At 41.7% G+C, this 16,681-nt stretch overlaps 1 protein-coding gene across 1 annotated transcript; it reads right to left on the reverse strand.

The window, feature by feature from the left end:
• Nucleotides 1–833: 833 nt before the first annotated feature.
• LOC128097578 (crooked neck-like protein 1) lies at nucleotides 834–2,861 on the reverse strand. The gene has a single exon (XM_052718172.1). It carries the CDS (start codon nucleotides 2,859–2,861, stop codon nucleotides 834–836), a length of 2,028 nt encoding a protein of 675 aa, XP_052574132.1.
• Between the last annotated feature and the right edge of the window lie 13,820 nt (nucleotides 2,862–16,681).

The raw sequence follows: 16,681 nt of genomic DNA on the forward strand, positions 1-16,681 counted from the left end.
CCAACACTCCTCAGCTAGGAGGATCTAGAATTCAACCTTAGCCTGGGCTCCATGGTCAAACCTAAAATCAAAAGTCAAAAAAGAAGGAAACAAACCCAGTGTCTGAAAAATCCAGAGAAGCCAAAGGAGTGAGCATATACTACACAGGCCATTGTATTAACATGATAAAATTTATTTTTTTAAATACAAAATAACAACATAGCATTTTAAACGTAAACAGTCAGTAACATTTTGTACATTTATGATAGTGTACAATCACCACTCTCTAGTTCTAGAATATCGTCATCTTCCCGAAAAGGGATCTTCCTATAAGCACCCATTCCCTCTCCCCTCTCTCTCCAGGCCTGACAAGCATAATCCACTCTCTTGGGATCTGCCTGTTCTGGACAGTTCCTCTACATGGAATCACAATGCACAACTTGGTCAATCTGTTTCTCTTGATTTCTATGTTATCAACGTTTATCCATGTCCCAGTGTGTATCATCACTTCACTTTTATATCTAAACATTGTCTCATTGTAGGGAAATGGCATGGCTTATAAATTATCTGTCATACATTGATGGGCATGTGAGAATACAGGCCATATAAAACTCATTTTCATATAGGGTAGGAGCAGGAGGGGTGAACACAAGAATCTATGGTGTTCTATCCACATTTAACCCAAGAGTGTTTTAAAACATAATTAGAAAGGTAGCTATCAAAGATCACTCCTTACTGTGTAAATATATAAAAAAGTTCAGAAATCAAAGTTCTAAATTATTCATTTCTATTAAAAAAAATTCCAACATTTAAAAAGATGAGGATTCACTCTCACCAATGTCCTTATCTGGATCCTATTGGGCAGCTTCTTTTTCTTGTTGTCGTTTCTTCCAAAGCTTGGCCATTGCCAGAAACTTGAGGTTAGGCTGGTTGGCAGCCTCCTCTGGAAAGATGTAATCATGGTATTCTTCCCAGCCGGCGTCAGACCCATCTTCGGCCTGGACCTTCCTCCTCTTCTTGACCCTTTCTGGCATGAGTTTGTCTACTCTTTCCTTGTCTGATACTGTTCCAAATTCATCTTCAAAACCTCGCCAGGATTCCAGCAACACAAGTCTCTCTTCTTTCTCTTCACGGTTTCTCATGGTTTTGTTCGCCTCTTGGTAAATCTGTCTGCATTTAGTCACACTTGCTTCTTCCCCTGAGGATAACTCAAACTGAGCCAAACTGATCCATACCTTGACATGCTGTGTTCGCTGAAGCAATTGTCGGTAAAGGTTTCGTGCTCTTTCAGGTTCTTCCTGCTCCATCTCAAAATCGATATATGATTTCCAAAGTACCTCTGGCATGTCTAAGCTTGGCTGGCTGATGGCTAATTCGTAGATGGCCCGGGCTCTATCGCTATCACCGAGGATTGTCTCTAATTCTGCAAACTTAATCCATGAGGTACAATTTTCAGGTCCAAATTCCAAGAACTTCTCATAAAGCTTGCGGCATCTGTCAAATTCTCGAAGCTGTAGTTCCAGTTCTATATACCCTTTGAATAACTTGTTCTTTGGACATTTGCCTATGGAAGTCCCCAAAGCTCTTCTGGCCAGTGTCAGATTTTTGTGTCGTATTTCAAACTGTGCATAATATAACCACATTTTGGCAAATGTGAACTTTTTGTGAGGAATTAGTGCCAAAGACGCTTGATAGACCTGCCTTGTCCTCTCAGGATCCTTGGCTTCCAGCTCTTCATAGAACGCGTAGTTGATCCAGAGATAGATGTAGCGCTTCCAGTGCCTCTTCTCCTGGATGGGCGGCACGTTGGCAATGGCCCTCTCATAGACTTCCCGCACTGTGTCGGCCTCCGCCTCACTTTCCTCCAGGCGCAAGTAATCAAACCAGGCATCGTAATTGTACGGATCAGCCTTCACCTCTTCTTCATATTGGCATCTCCGTTTGCTCACGATGAGATCTTCAGCAGCCCTCCGGTCACCAAACTTCTTCTCAAAGATGGTATAGTTTTTCAAGAGTTCTTGCGCCCCTTGTTTTGAAATTCTATCCAGGGCATATCTGTAGATAACTCGTACCCTTTCCAATTCTTTCCGATTTTCCTCAAATTTAGCAAAGGCCGCATACAGGTGTGCGTCCATATGCTCCTCTCCAAAGAACTCCACTGCTCTCTCGTAGACTTTCCGCGCATGGGCAAAATAAGCATGCTTCTCTTCGAATCGGGCATACTTGACCCAGTTCTTCACAGCAGGGTGCACGAGCACAAAGCGTTCGTAAAGGGTCCGGGCCCGCTCCACCTCTTTGTGTCTCAGCTCGAAGTTGATGCAGGAGTGCCAGGCCTGCTCCTCAGGCCGCCATTCCATCCAGCGCTCAAACACTTGACGGGCACCGGCGACATTGCCCAACATCTCCTCCATGTACGTGGACTTGTACCAGAACTGACTGACTCGGGGCAGAGTTGTTAGGGCTCGGTCCCAGATATTTCGGGCATGGTTGACCTGGCGGTTCTTCATTTCCATCTCGGCATATTTCAGCCAGAGTGTAACATTCCGATAGTCTACATCCAAGGCACGCTCGTATATGGACCGAGCCCTTTGGATTTCCTTTACACTTTCTTCCCACTGAGCGTACTTGATCCAGTTACTAATCACAGTCCTATTTTCTCTTATGTTATCTTCAAAAGTCTTCCTCTTCCGAAGTTTGTAATCATTGAGCTCCTCTTCATCTGTGATCTTCTGCTGAGGCGGGGGTGGAAGGAGCTCGAGTTCTCTCTCTTTAGCCTCTCTTAAGAGCTGCTCTGCAGTTAGCTGCACCTCAGCTGGCGCTTTGTTTTTCACCTTGGCCACTTTGGGAATCCTCTGTTTCCCGGCCACGGTAGAGGACGCCATGTCTGCGGCCGCTGAACCGGAGTAGCCCCGACACAAACACACACACACACACACACACACACACACACACACACACACACACACACACACACACCTGGACCTCAGAAATGGGCTTCCAAAACCAGCCGACACCAGAGAGCCGGCCCGGGTCCAACTAGATCCCCCAACAGAGGCACACGCCTTTAATCCCAGCACTCGGGAGGCAGAGGCAGGAGGATCTCTGAGTTTGAGACCAGCCTGGTGAGTAGTAATGGGTTATAAAAGCTTCAGAGGAACCAGAGAAGACGCTGTCCAGGAGCTTAGAGTCACACCTGGCCCTGTAAACGAATTTCTAAACGGTCTTATTAATTAAGAAACACAGAGCCAAACATAGGGGTGAGAGCCTTAGAGATCAGGGAAATACGGTGAGCCACCAGCTACCTTACCTCACCAGCTCTGCACCTTCCAACATGCTCTGATTTCCTGTCTACCTTGATTTTGATTGCCTCGGTTTTGATTGCCTTGCTGTTCTGCCCTCTCATTGGCTCTTAGCCCAGCTACCTCACTTCTTTGTCACCGCCTGTCTGCACAGACCTCCAGGTCTCTAGGGTTGGTACTGGGATTAAAGGCATGTCTCACTACACTTGGCCGTACCCTAGTGTGTCCTTGAACACACAGAGACTCTGCCTGACTTGTGATCAGAATTCAGGGCGTGTGCTACCACCGCTTGACTTTTGTGTTTACTTAAAAATGGCTGGCCTTTGTTCCCTTGATCTCCAGGGATGCCTAATTTATTAACGTACAAATAAAATATCACCACATTTCAGCACAAAGTATCACATTTCCCCTGTTTTGTCTAATGAAAATAAAAAATAATTTAAAAATGTTAAAACTAATATAAGAAAAATATATAATAAATACAATAACTATATATAATATATACAAGCAATAAACAAGTTAAAATATTCCTTTTCAATTAAACAGGAAAGGAAAAAATTTAAAAAGAAAGAAAGGGGGATATGATATGGAAATATAGGATATAGATATGATAGAATGAAAGGTTAGATTAATGAATCCAGCTTGGACTTGCCTCTCTACTGAATGTGCCTCCACAAGGGAGGCCTTACCTTCTTGTGGGACAGAGTAGGGAGTAGGTTGGGAGAGGAAGCTGGGAGGGGGCAGGGAGAGGGAAGATGGGGATCTTTGGTGTGCAAAATGAATGAAAAAAATTTCTTAATAAAAAAGAGAGATAATAATAGGGGGGAAAAGCAGTTTGTGTTTTGCAGTTCATGGTGGTGCATTTCTTTAACCCCAACCATTGTGCGGTTGAGGCAGGCCAAACTCTGTGAGTTCAAACCTAGCTGGGTCTACATGGAGAGCTACAGGACATCCAGGGCTACCAAAAGAGAGACCCTGTCTCAAAACAAACAAATACACACGACAAAAATAATCCCTGTGTTTTCAGGTCACATACTTTATTCCCATCAGTCTAGAGGAAGAAAGAAGCAGGAAGATCTTAATGTGTTTGAAGCTGCCTGTATAAGATAGTTTTCAGTATCTAGATGAAAACCAAAAAGAGTTCCTTTTGGGGTAGACAAAAAGCTGAGATTTGCCTGAAAGACAGGAGCCCATTATACCGAATTTTATTTGTTCACTAATTTAGTAGCTGTTTATACTCCATTTCTATCGTTTTTTCTGAAGAAGTGTCTTGCTCTGTAGCTTTGGGGATCTGATACTCCAGTTCCTGACAATCCTCCTACTTCAGCATTCCACCTAGTAGGTGGACTCCTGTGAGCCAACACACCTGGCTGAGTTTTATTCACATGTGACTCACATGGTTCTGAGTGTTGGTCAGATTGGCGTTACTACCTTCCTGGCAAGAGACATGCACACAAAATCTCCTAAACATATCCTCGGGGGAACTTTCTGAAAAACATTGTCACAACTGTGCGATCTTTTCCAAAATATATTACTGAGTTGCATGTTCTCTCATTCTTCAGCTATGTTAGCTACTCAGAAGGCTGAGGCAGAAACATGGCTTGCATCTGATCCTGTTAGGCAATGGTTCTGAAGATATAGACAATTGGAAATGTGTTTGCCTAGCATCACAAACCCTAGGCTCTCTCTACAGCGCTGCATGGACTAGACAAGCTGGAATAAGCCTGTCATCCAGAACTAAGGTCATCTCTGGGTATCTAACAAGATAGAAGCCAGCATGGCTATATAAAAACCATTTCTCAGAACAGTTTTAAATTTGTGTCATGGAAGGAGATGATGCCCTTGGCTTTCTGACAGAAGAGGATGTTTCTGTAAAGACCAGTCCAGCACAGTGAAGAGAAACAAAAAGTCACCAATAATGGGAGCTGGACCAGGCATGGGTGAACAGCATCTTGGATGCAGAAGCAAGCTGATTTACATAAAATGTTTCAGAAAAGGGCTGGAGAGATGACTCGGAGGCTAAGAGCACTAGCTTCTTTTCCAGAGGTCCTGAGTTCAGTACCCAGCAATCACCACATGGTGGCTCACAACCATCTATACTGAGATGTGGTGCCCTCCTCAGGTGTACAAGCATACATACAGGCATAACAGTGTACATTTAATAAATAAATAAATAAATAAATTTTTTAAAAAAATTTTCAGAAAGGCTAGAACTACATGATGACCCTGTTTCAAACACAGAGTGGGGTTTGGACAAGATGCTGTCTCACACTTTTCACAGCAGGAGACAAAAATGGGATGTCACTTCTTCTAGGCAAAGAAACAAATAATTAGTCAATGACTTTGAACCCCTTTCACTTCAGTGCTCCAAGAAAGAAGGGGCTGATCTCTGTGTGCAGGGCCCACCAGGTCTACATGGTGACTTCCAGGCTGTTTGTGTCTGCACAATGAGACATTTGTGAGCTGGATGGTGGCTCAAGCTGTGTTGTAAACTAACCTCATCTGAAATACCCTCCACTTACTGGGGTAGCCAAGGCTTCACGTCCTTGTCTATCCCTCCTTCTCCTGACCCCTCCCTATTTGCATGCACTATCATGACGGGTTTAAGATTTCAATTTGGTTTCTTTCTTTCTTTTTTTGTTTGTTTGTTTGGTTGGTTGGTCGGTTTTTTTGAGACAGAGTTTCTCTGTGTAGTTTTGGTGCCTGTCTTGGATCTCACACTGTAGATCAGGCTGGCCTCGAACTCACAGACTTGGCCTCAGGAATACTCAGATTAAAGGCGTGTGCCACCATTGCTCATCCTTGTTATAAAAATTGTAAAGCCATGAAACTGGGCAGGGTGGTGGTTTTGCACGCCTTAATCTCAGCATTTCTGAGGCAGAGGACGGTGGATCTCTGTGAGCTAAAGGTCAGCCTGGTCTACAGAGTGAATTCCAGGACAGGCTCCAAAGCTACACAGAGAATCACTGCCTTGAAACAAATAACAAACAAAAACAAACAAACACAAAAGCCATGAAACCACCTGAGAGCATCTGGAATGAGGGTGGGCTACACAGGCTGTCCTGTACTACTGCAGATCAGTTCTCCGAAAAACAGAGACTGTTAAATGGAAGTAAACAAAAAGATGTCCAAGATGTCTCAGTAACTCACACCAGTAGTTTCAGCCATTGGGAAGCTAAAAAAGGAGAAATAGTCTGTAGTGTTTGTTTGTTTTTGTTTTTGTTTTTTCGAGACAGGGTTTCTCTGTGTAGCTTTGCGCCTTTCCTGGAACTCACTTGGTAGTCCAGGCTGGCCTCGAACTCACAGAGATCCGCCTGGCTCTGCCTCCCGAGTGCTGGGATTAAAGGCGTGCGCCACCACCGCCCGGCTAATAGTCTGTAGTGTGAGTGAGAGGTCAGTCTGAGCTACATAGCAAGAGCACACCACAAAAAAAAAAAAAAAAAAAAAAAAAAAAAAAAAAAAAAGACAAAAGAATGAGAAAACCTCGTGTGGTACAGAATGTAAGCCCACTATCCCATTGTGGAAGGCAAGTGGATAAAAGAGTCTTTGGCCAAGTAGGGCTAAATATTGACTTCCAGGCCAGCCTGAGAAAAGCAAATTACATAAATAAATGAGCCAAGTAGCTGGTTAATAACTTAAAATGACCTGGACACAAACCTGAGTGGCCACCTTTCTTTGAGGAGTGGGATGACTCCAGAGATCGAACAAGGCCATCCTTTTACCCCAGCCCCTTCAAAAATTCTGGGATGCGACTCAGCTGCTGGAATGATGGTCTCCCATGCATGAAGCCTGGCTAATATCTCAGAAATCCACAAATAGGACACAAAGATGCACATCTGCAATCCCCTGACTCTTGAGAGTATGACAGAGGAGCAGAGACTCAAGGTCATTCTAGCTTCCTAGCTGGGCTACCTGACAACCTGCCCCCAAAATTGCAGAAAGTGTGAAAGAAAGTACAAATGCATCTGTGTTGACTTAGAAGCCAAATGTTCTGGCAGGTATATCCACTCTAGAATGTTTTCATTGTGTTTTATATTTCTAGTTTAAATTTTTTAAATTTTGATTCCTAGTAGCAGTTAGAATTGAGTGGGATGATGGTAATGCTAGCCAGGTAGATGCTTTAAGGGGCTTGTCATGCTGAAGGGAGTGGAATGGAGGCTTTGAGAACAACAGACGAGGAGTCATGGTACAGACTGCATGCAGGATTCCACAGGTCTCTCTGCCAAGCTGTTCTCCGACACCTGGCAACAGCTCCCTTTACAAGAAAAATGCACTCACACCATCCTCCTGCCTCAGTCTTCTGTGTAGCTGTCCTAGCAATCAACTGCCACAGCATCCAGCACAACCCCTGATCAGCTTCATGAAGACCTGGACAAAGGTCCTTTAACAATGAATGACATTCTCAGCTCTATGATTCAGGTCAATCATGAGACACAGTCCTGTAAATGATGGGCCAAATCACTCCAGAACTATGTTATTCACACAAGAATAAAACTCAGTTGTGGCAGCTCACACCATAACAAAAGGCAGATGGAGACAGGAGGATTGCTGAGCATTGTAGCTCAGCCTAGGCCACAGGAGTTCCAACTAACCTTAGCTACACTTTAAAACCCCGATCAAAACATTTAAAACATAAATACATAGATCAGCAATTAATGACTCAGGGTTTGTGGTTGGATCAATGAATGAGTTTTGTTGTTGATGATGTTCCTGTTTTTGTTTTCCTTTTTCTAGACAGGGTGTTGAAGACGAATTTCTGAACAGTCTTATTAAATAAGAAACACAGAGCCAAATACAGGGGTGCAAGCCGTAGAGATCAGAGCAATAGCCGCCAACTCACCTTAGCTCACCACTTCACCATAGCTTCCCAAGGGAGCCTCTTCCTGTCTAACCTTAGCCTTTATTGCCTTCCTGTTCTGCCTTCTCATTGTCTCTAAGCCCAGCCACATCACTTCCTCATCACTGCCTGTCTATACAGACCTCCAGGTCTCTATGGTTGGTACTGGGGTTAAAGGCGTGTGTCACCAACCTTGGCTGACTCTCCCTACCATGTGATAGGATTAAGGGCACGTGCTACCAACACCTGCCTTCTGTTTATGGCTCGATATGACCTCTAATCTCCAGGCAAACTTTATTTATTAACATACAAATAAAAAATCACATTTCAGCACAAATAAAATATCACCACAGGTTGTCTCTTGATATCTGCCTGCTTCTCTTTCCTAATGCTGGGATTAAAGGCATGGGCCACCATAACATGGCTTCAGAGACCATCAGCCTTGCTTAAGTTTTTTTCCTGGGTTTAGAGTTGATCCTACACCATGTAAATCCCAAAAGCATTAAGTGGGTGGAGACTCAGTTATTGAATCAGACTGCAGACTTAGGATGGGAGGGTGTGGCCACAAAGGGGAGGGCTCAGTGGAAAGGTATATAAAGAGTTAGAGCAGCCAGAGAAATGCTCAGTATTGGATCCTGGAGTCACATCCTGCCCCTGCCTGGGTTTGGAGGCCTCTCACCAGTATCCAGATCAGGTCCCTTCAGTTCCACAGGACACCCTATCTCCTGCAGCCTAGTCAAGGCCTGTCCTTACTTCAAATATGGTCTATGTATTATTTCATTGTGCTGGGGTGGGGGGAGTGGTTGTTTATTTGTTTGTTTGCTGTTGTTGATTTTGTTTTGTTTTTTTAAGATAAATTCAAACAGATTCATATACCTCAGCCCTCTAAGGGCTGGATAATCAGAATATGACAGTGTGCTCTCGTTTATATACAATAATTAATTTGGTCATTTATGGTTTCTGTGTTTATTGGTTCAGAGTCTCACTAAGAATGTGAGGATATTAATCCCAGCACTCAGGGGGCAGAGGCAGGCTGATTTTTGTGAGTTCGAGGCCAGCCTGGTCTACATAGCAAGTTCAAGAACAGGATCCAAAGCTACTCTAATACCCTCCCCCCCAAAAAAGTCAGGGTGACCTTGAACTCAAGGCTATTCAGGCAGGCCAGAACCATAAATGTGAGTCACTTAAATCCCATGACTAGGCTGATCTTTATGTCAATTGAACCCAGACATTCCTGTGCATGCCTTTAATCTAGGAATGAGGGAGGCAGAGGCAAGCTGATCTCTGTGAGTTTGACACCAGCCTAGTCTAAACGAGCAGTTAATTTTTTATTTTGTTTTGCTTTTTTGAGACAGGGTTTCTTTGTGTAGCTTTGGAGCCTGTCCTGCTACTGGCTCTGTAGACCAGGCTGGCATCACACTCACAGAGATCCACCCGTCTCTGCCTCCTGAGTGGTGGGATTAAAGGCGTAGGCCACATCACCAGGCCTATCAGTTGATATTTAAATTGAAAAACACTCCCTCACCACAGTCCTTCAATTTTTGGGTTTCTGCAGACAAAGCAGTTTCTGCAGAAAAGTTTTAACATTAGTTTTCTGGCAGCAGTAGATACTGGGTGGGAAATGGTGATCCTAGCCAAGTGGATTCTTACAAAAGGTTCCGCTTTCTTCAGATAGTGGATGAAGGCTTTGAGACCATAAGATGAGGTGTCATGTTGTAGAATTCTTAATTCTTCAGATCTTCTGCCAAGCTGTTCTGACACTGAGACACAGCTCTCAGTGTTGTTGGTTCAGACAGGGTTTCATTATGTAGCTCAGGTTAGACTCAAACTTTTGACTCTGCCTCCTGTAATAATGAGTATGCATGCTACAGACACTTCATCAACAAAGCCTCAGTACCACTGTCACAAGATGAATTCAATCCCATGGTCCTCCTCTCTTGCATGCCACAGCATCTAGCATAGCTCTAAAACTGCAGAAGAGATTCATGATGGAGACCAGGCCAAAGGTCCCTAACAGTGACATGCTCAGTTTTATAGTTCAGGTCTATCATGAGGAATAGTCCTGTAAATTCTGAGCTGAATCACTGTCTGAACTCTTGTTGATATATGAATAAAACTCAATCAGATATGGAAGCTCACACCATATCTATGGGGCATTTACCCACCAACCCCATAGTTCCCCAGAGTTTTCTTGAGTGCGAGCAGCAGGAAATATTAGATAAAAGGATTTAGATTGTGGAGATAAACAGATAGAAAATAAAGGATAGCCTTGAGAGGGCCTGCTTTTGGAACCTTTTCCATAGGGCCCTGACTGGTTCTGCCCCAGGGTATTTATAGAGATGCCAAGGGGTGGGGCAAAAGACCTCCCTCCAGGACAGTCAAGTGCAGACCATCTCAGACACCTGCACTCAGGCCCATGGTCCTAATCACCCTCTCTATGAGGACCTGCTGGGTAAAGCCACAAGGAACCTGAAAATGGGCTCCCACAGGTCCCCCTTTCTTAATATATAAAAAATAACTCATTATTAATGGCTTACAACAATCTCCATAGCTGTTACACCTCCCAGAATGGGAGTAGAGGAAGATAAAGATGGCATTTCTCTTTTGGATTAGGTCCAAGGTGACTACAGCAGTCTTTAGCTGCATCAAGCCCTTTCTAAACCAAAAACTTAATGCAATTGCAAACTTAAAGAATCCCTTAGCTTCATCATTACCATTAACAGGTTAACATAAATATTGCTATACATAGTCACAATTCTCCCAATCTTACAACTCAAAGCAAACTCTTAACAGAACCATTTGAATTAACATATATGGTGCTATATATAGTTAATTTTCTCAGTCTTACAACTTTAACACTTAGTAGAATCATTTGAATTTTCTTGCTAACAGAATGTAGGAAAAACTTCGATGTATTCACATCAAACTGAAATATTTCCTTAACTCCACAAAACCAGGATGCATTAATATCAATAGGTTAAACATAGTTTCTGCAAACATAATTCAACCTTAATTCACTCATAACTCTTCCTTTTCTTTATAATTTTTTAAACAATCTCAAACCTAATTAGAAAACCCAAACTTTCACAGTTCCTACAAGCCCACAATTAAAAGCAATATTCTCAATCTAACCACTAACACTTTGAAAACTTAGCAAAACATCCTAAAGCAGTTTCTTAATAAAACTCTTTACACTTTAAAGTAATCTTAGTATACCCATTTGCATTTCTTACTAACAAAACATGACATTAATCCACTTAAACAAGAAAATATTTTTTAATTTAAATAGACTAAGGACTCTTAACTCTCCCTTTTCTTTATAATTTTTTAAGCAAAATCTCAAGTCTAGTTAGAAAACCCAAACTTTTCTGTTTAAACAGTTCCATTTGTAACACAAAACCAGTTCCATAATTCCATTTTTACATAAACATTTCCATAAAACAATTCATGAATCACCAGTTAATAAAGCATATATGCACACACAAAACTGCATCTTTAGTCTAGGTAGAAACAATAAATTTCTTCATTTAAACAGTTCCATTTTTAACCCAATTCCAGAAAACAGTTTCTAGGTCATTACTATAAGTAAACTCAAAAATTGTCCCATTGCAATCAAATCTATTGTTCATTTCATAAAGTCTCAAAATTCAAATGATAAATTCTGGTACTAGCCTTCCAAATATGAAGAAATCCATAACCAAAATCTTTTTGTAGTTTTATCTCATTATTTTAAGTTCAAAAAGTTCAAAAAAGTAAATTCTGGTATCAGGCTTTCACTTCCAAATATGAAGAGACGTTTCACAACCAAAACTTTAACAATTTTAGTTTAAACAAGCATCTCTGCAAATTTTATTCTCAAGTCAGAGACCTTTTTAGGTACAGTGGTATTCTAAACCGCACCGTTTTTTATGTTAGCTCAGATTTTTCTGTGTTGTGTTGATTTTCCATGTATCTCAGCTGCGGATGCCTTGTTGTGCTGGTTCTGGTATCCACCATTCTTAGCTTCTTAGTGACTTCTGGAGCTTTTGAAACCATTCAGACTGCCTACTTTGCAGTCTGCTAGGACACTACCTTCTGTGTCTTGGGTTCTTTTACCTTATACATTAAGCATAGATTTACAATCAACATTTACACTTTTTCACAAACTCACATATAACACGTACTTAAGCATAAACTCACACTCAACATTTACATATTTTTACAAACTCACATATAACATATTAACCTCTACTTATTTATACTCCTTAAGGAAACTATAGAACTACTTTAGCAAATATATTCATTCTATCTTCTTATTTAAACTTCTTAGGACTACCTTAGATTTACAAGTAGCATCTTTACTACATGTCTTTTCATCTTTTTCTAATTCTTACTCTTAATTATTATCGCTATCTCTATTAGAAAGATTCTCTTAACTAGACAGAAAGTACGTACATCATTTCTAAAGTTTAGAGTTTATAGTCAGCTTTGCTATACAACACTGGGATTTAGTGAGTGTTGTCGTTATAGAGTTGTGATACTTGTTGCTAGGGGACTGTAACATTCTCAGGACGAAGCCACACCCCAAAGTTCGGGAACCGGCAGAGATGCACTGTCAGCAGTAAACGGTCTTTAACTAGAGGCTGTCCCTTCACCCAAATTCATAATAGCTCCCCTAAGTGCTTCAATTCAGACAAATGTTTCTATTACAGCAGTACTTTTGGTTTGTTCTACCAAAAAACTTCACTTCACACTGAGGGTGAAATTACCATATTTGGCTGCTGTAAAGCTCTTCACCAAATAATGCACAGCTATTAGTTGATAAAAAATATTTTTCTAAAGGAGCTAGTAAAGCCAAAAGCGGCACAGCTCCGAACTCTATTTTCCTCATTGTTTGCATTAACCAGTGACAAAACCTCAGAAACACTAATGAGCCACTTTCATTCTGGTTCCTTTATAGGAACGTCATTGGAGCGAACCTTCCTTAGTTCCATGCTCCTTACCAAATGCTCCGGTAACCACCGAGCTTCATTCTCCTCTTGTGAAAAAACACAAACATGTCCTCGACCCCATATTAAAACAGGATCAGGACCCTTCCATAATCCCGAGCAGGGATCTTTCCATTTCACTTGAGCAAAAGGCGCTTGGGTGCCACTGTGCCAAAATCTATCTGCGGCAGACTGCTCACGGACATCCATATTCAAAAAGTTCAGAACAAAAAGAGCATGATTTAATGCATTATATGGTGATTAAGGGTAAATTTCTTCCTTTTTTATTTTTATTTTTTGAAGTTGTATTTTAAGACTGCTATGAGCCCTTTCTACAATACCTTGTCCCTGAGAATTATAAGGAATACCTGTTTTATGTACGATTTCCCATTGGGTACAAAATTGTTGAAATGCCTTACTACTATATCCAGAACCATTATCAGTTTTAATAATTTTTGGTATACCCATATATGAAAAACACTTCAAGCAGTGCATAGTTACATGTTTTGTAGCTTCCCCAGATTGTGCACTAGCCATTAAAAATCCTGAATAAGTGTCAATGGTCACATGTACATCTTAATTTGCCAAATTCTGCAATATGAGTGACATCTATTTGACATAGATGATTGGGAAGAAGACCTCGAGGGTTTACCCCTAAGTGAGGGACAGGAAAATATTTTGGACATACCCCACATTGTTTAACTATTTGACGAACTGCTTCTTTGGTAAGATTGAATTGCTTTCTTAAGCTTTTGCTATTTTGAAGAACATGTGACTGTTGAGCCATTTCCACTTGGGATAATGCTAACTTTGTTAACTTATCAGCCATTGCATTACCCTCAGCTAAAGGACCAGGAAGATTGGAGTGAGCTCTAATATGGCCCACAAAGCATGGCAGCTTTCTTTTGTGGAATAGTGTCTTGAATTTGTTGAAACATTTTGACTTGATTGTTGTTAGTTCCAATATTTCCACCAAAACTGTTACTATTCAAAGGAGTTAAGAACATAGATGTTCTTTCATGAAACATATCCTTCATTAGCTTACTCTGAGAAAAAGCATTTTCAGGATTTAGTATTTTCACTTCATTAGCTTTAACTCCTGATATTAGCAGCTGTGATATTTTAGCATTGATTTCTTATAAGGAACTTTCAGGTGAAGCAACTATTTTTTTAAGACAGCTTTTCTGAAGTTTGTTTCCAGTCTATAAAGCAGTCATTTTTTTAACGCCTGTTTCTTATCCCCTTAATTAGATTTGCAAAGGAATCACTCATTGCAGGCTGTTTATTCAAGAGGTAAAGAATTTTTAAGTTTCTTCATATCTAAGACAACATTCAGTGTTTAAACTGCTTTCTCTTGCTTTCTTAAGGATTTTAAAGTGGCTTGTTTGCTCTTATAGGTAGCTTTTTGTCTGATCTGAGTTCTCAAGAGGTAAGATTAAGCTTTCTAGCATTGCTTTAAGAAACTTCATTCTGAGTTATAAAGTTTGTGGACATATCGCCATCTTTAGCTGAAATACTACATTTCCCAGAATCCATTTCTCTTCATCAGCTCACTGTAATGAGCTAGTTTATGGACTCCATTACCTATAGTTATTTTTGGGTCCGGGAGTCAACCTCCAGTTCTTTTTTACCGAACTTGCTTTAGAAGTTTTTCCTTTTGCAACAAGAGGTTTGAACCAAGAATTTTAAGTTTTCAATTATGGGACATTGAGAGATTTCTATTCTCTCCTCAGCTGGCTTTAACAGGTGTCTCTCCTTCATTAGACACTGGCCCCGGATCAGAACCGAACCTGCCTCATTAGCTGGCATTGAGGCTGGCATTCCTGATAGCAACTTTCCTAGGGGCTTGTGTTTGCCTCAGCCAGTCAGTGAAAAAGACGTTTACAACAACTTTTCCATAGCTCCTTCAGAGAGGTTTTCTCCCACTGATTTTATTCTCATTTTGTTTGTTCCTTCCCCCCAGATGCAGAGCTTCGGGTATCTGTCTGCGGCTCTGTACCTCTGCTAGCTGCCTTTGGAGGTAGGGGCTCCCCCCCACCTTACCCCCAATCTGCCTCAAACTCTAGCAGCTGTCAGGTCATGCATTTTCTGGGGAGGAATCTGTCCCTTCTCCATTTCTTCAGAGAGTCTTTCTCTGACAGTTCCCAGTTTGGTCTCAGTTTATCCCCTCTGCCCCAGAAACAGTTTTTGACACTAAAGTGGCAGCTTTTCCTGTTACTGAAGGTAGGGGCTTTTTTGTCCGTTTCTGTTTTCGGGGTCTGTGGAGTTTGTGTTCATAAATCAAGCTTCTGCTTTTCTAACAGGGGAGGTTTTTGCCATCTCTAAACTCCCATTAGGACAGGTGTTTTGCCTCATCAGGCCTTCACCTGGCCCAGTCCCCCAGTGGGTTGTGTTTGCTTGTCTGGGTGCTTAAGGACAGAGCTTATGCCAGAGGCAATCACCCCTCAGGACTATACTCCCTCATCTCACTGGGAGTCAGTTGAAACAAAGCTTTTCTCAAAGAGATGCTTTCTCTGATAGAAAAGAAAGCTTTACTCCTGGATAGTTCTGTTCTGCCCTGGCTGGGCTCTTTCCCCAGACAGCGTTCTGACTCAGCAGCACGACTGCTTTAGACACAGTTCAGCTTTACTGTTTTCCCAGAAAGGTTAGGTCCTTAGTCTGATAGAAAAGCTTTTCTCAGATTTCATTTTTGCAGCTGTGGACCTATCAACCCGGGACTTGTAGGAAAGCAGACAACTGTGCCGTTCCCACCGGCTTTAGCTTGCTTTGTTCATTAGCCATCTTCCCCTGGGTCCTGCACCTTCCTGCCTCAGCTCTGTGCTCCAGGAAGTTTACAACTGCAGGAATCCCAGTATCCCTGAAATGCACTCCAACTCAGAGGCACTGGCCAGTGGCCTCTGGGTTGTTGGTCAGAAGCGAGGATACAGTGCTAACGGAGTTTGCATTGCTTCAGGGGACCTTTGCTTTAGTACCATTGATTAAGCACCTTTTCATTCTGAAATGCTCACTCAGAAACAGAACCCTTGATGCCTCAGCTCAGCTGAAACTGAAAAGCTTGGTTTTTTGTTTTTTTTTTTTTTTTTGCTTTTCCCAGTAAAGTTTCCTGCCCTTTTGGGCTCTCTGTAGCTCTTTACCCGCACTCTCCCAAGCTTTTCCCTCAGGGTACTCTGACCCACTGCCTTTCACTAGCTTGAAGAAACAGAGCTTAGAAGAGGTTTTTAGGAACTTGTCCCTGCCTCCTGCATTGCAGGGGTGATTTTTGAAGCTTGAAAGAGAACTTAGAGAGGTTTTGCCCTCTTAAGAGGTTTGTTGTTTTCCCTTTGAACTAATCACAGGTGATTCCCATACTAATATCTTCAGGTGATTCTAATTTTTTCTTCCTGAGAGAGTTCTGAAAGGCTTTAGTTTTTAAGTTTAAGAGAGCTTTTAGTCTGAGAAAGAAAGATTAAGGCTTTTTAGAGAGATTTTCCCAATTTTTCCAAGAAAAGCTTTAGGGTTTTTTTGTTTGTTTTTTGTTTTTCAAGAGCTGAGGACCAAACCCAGGGCCTTGCACTTGCTAGAAAGCTTTTTAGTTTAAGAGAAAGATTTTTTTCTCAAGA

Source organism: Peromyscus californicus, unplaced genomic scaffold (genome assembly GCF_007827085.1).
Source record: "Peromyscus californicus insignis strain IS unplaced genomic scaffold, ASM782708v3 Scaffold_5__1_contigs__length_169319896, whole genome shotgun sequence".
Taxonomy (NCBI): Eukaryota; Metazoa; Chordata; class Mammalia; order Rodentia; family Cricetidae; genus Peromyscus; species Peromyscus californicus.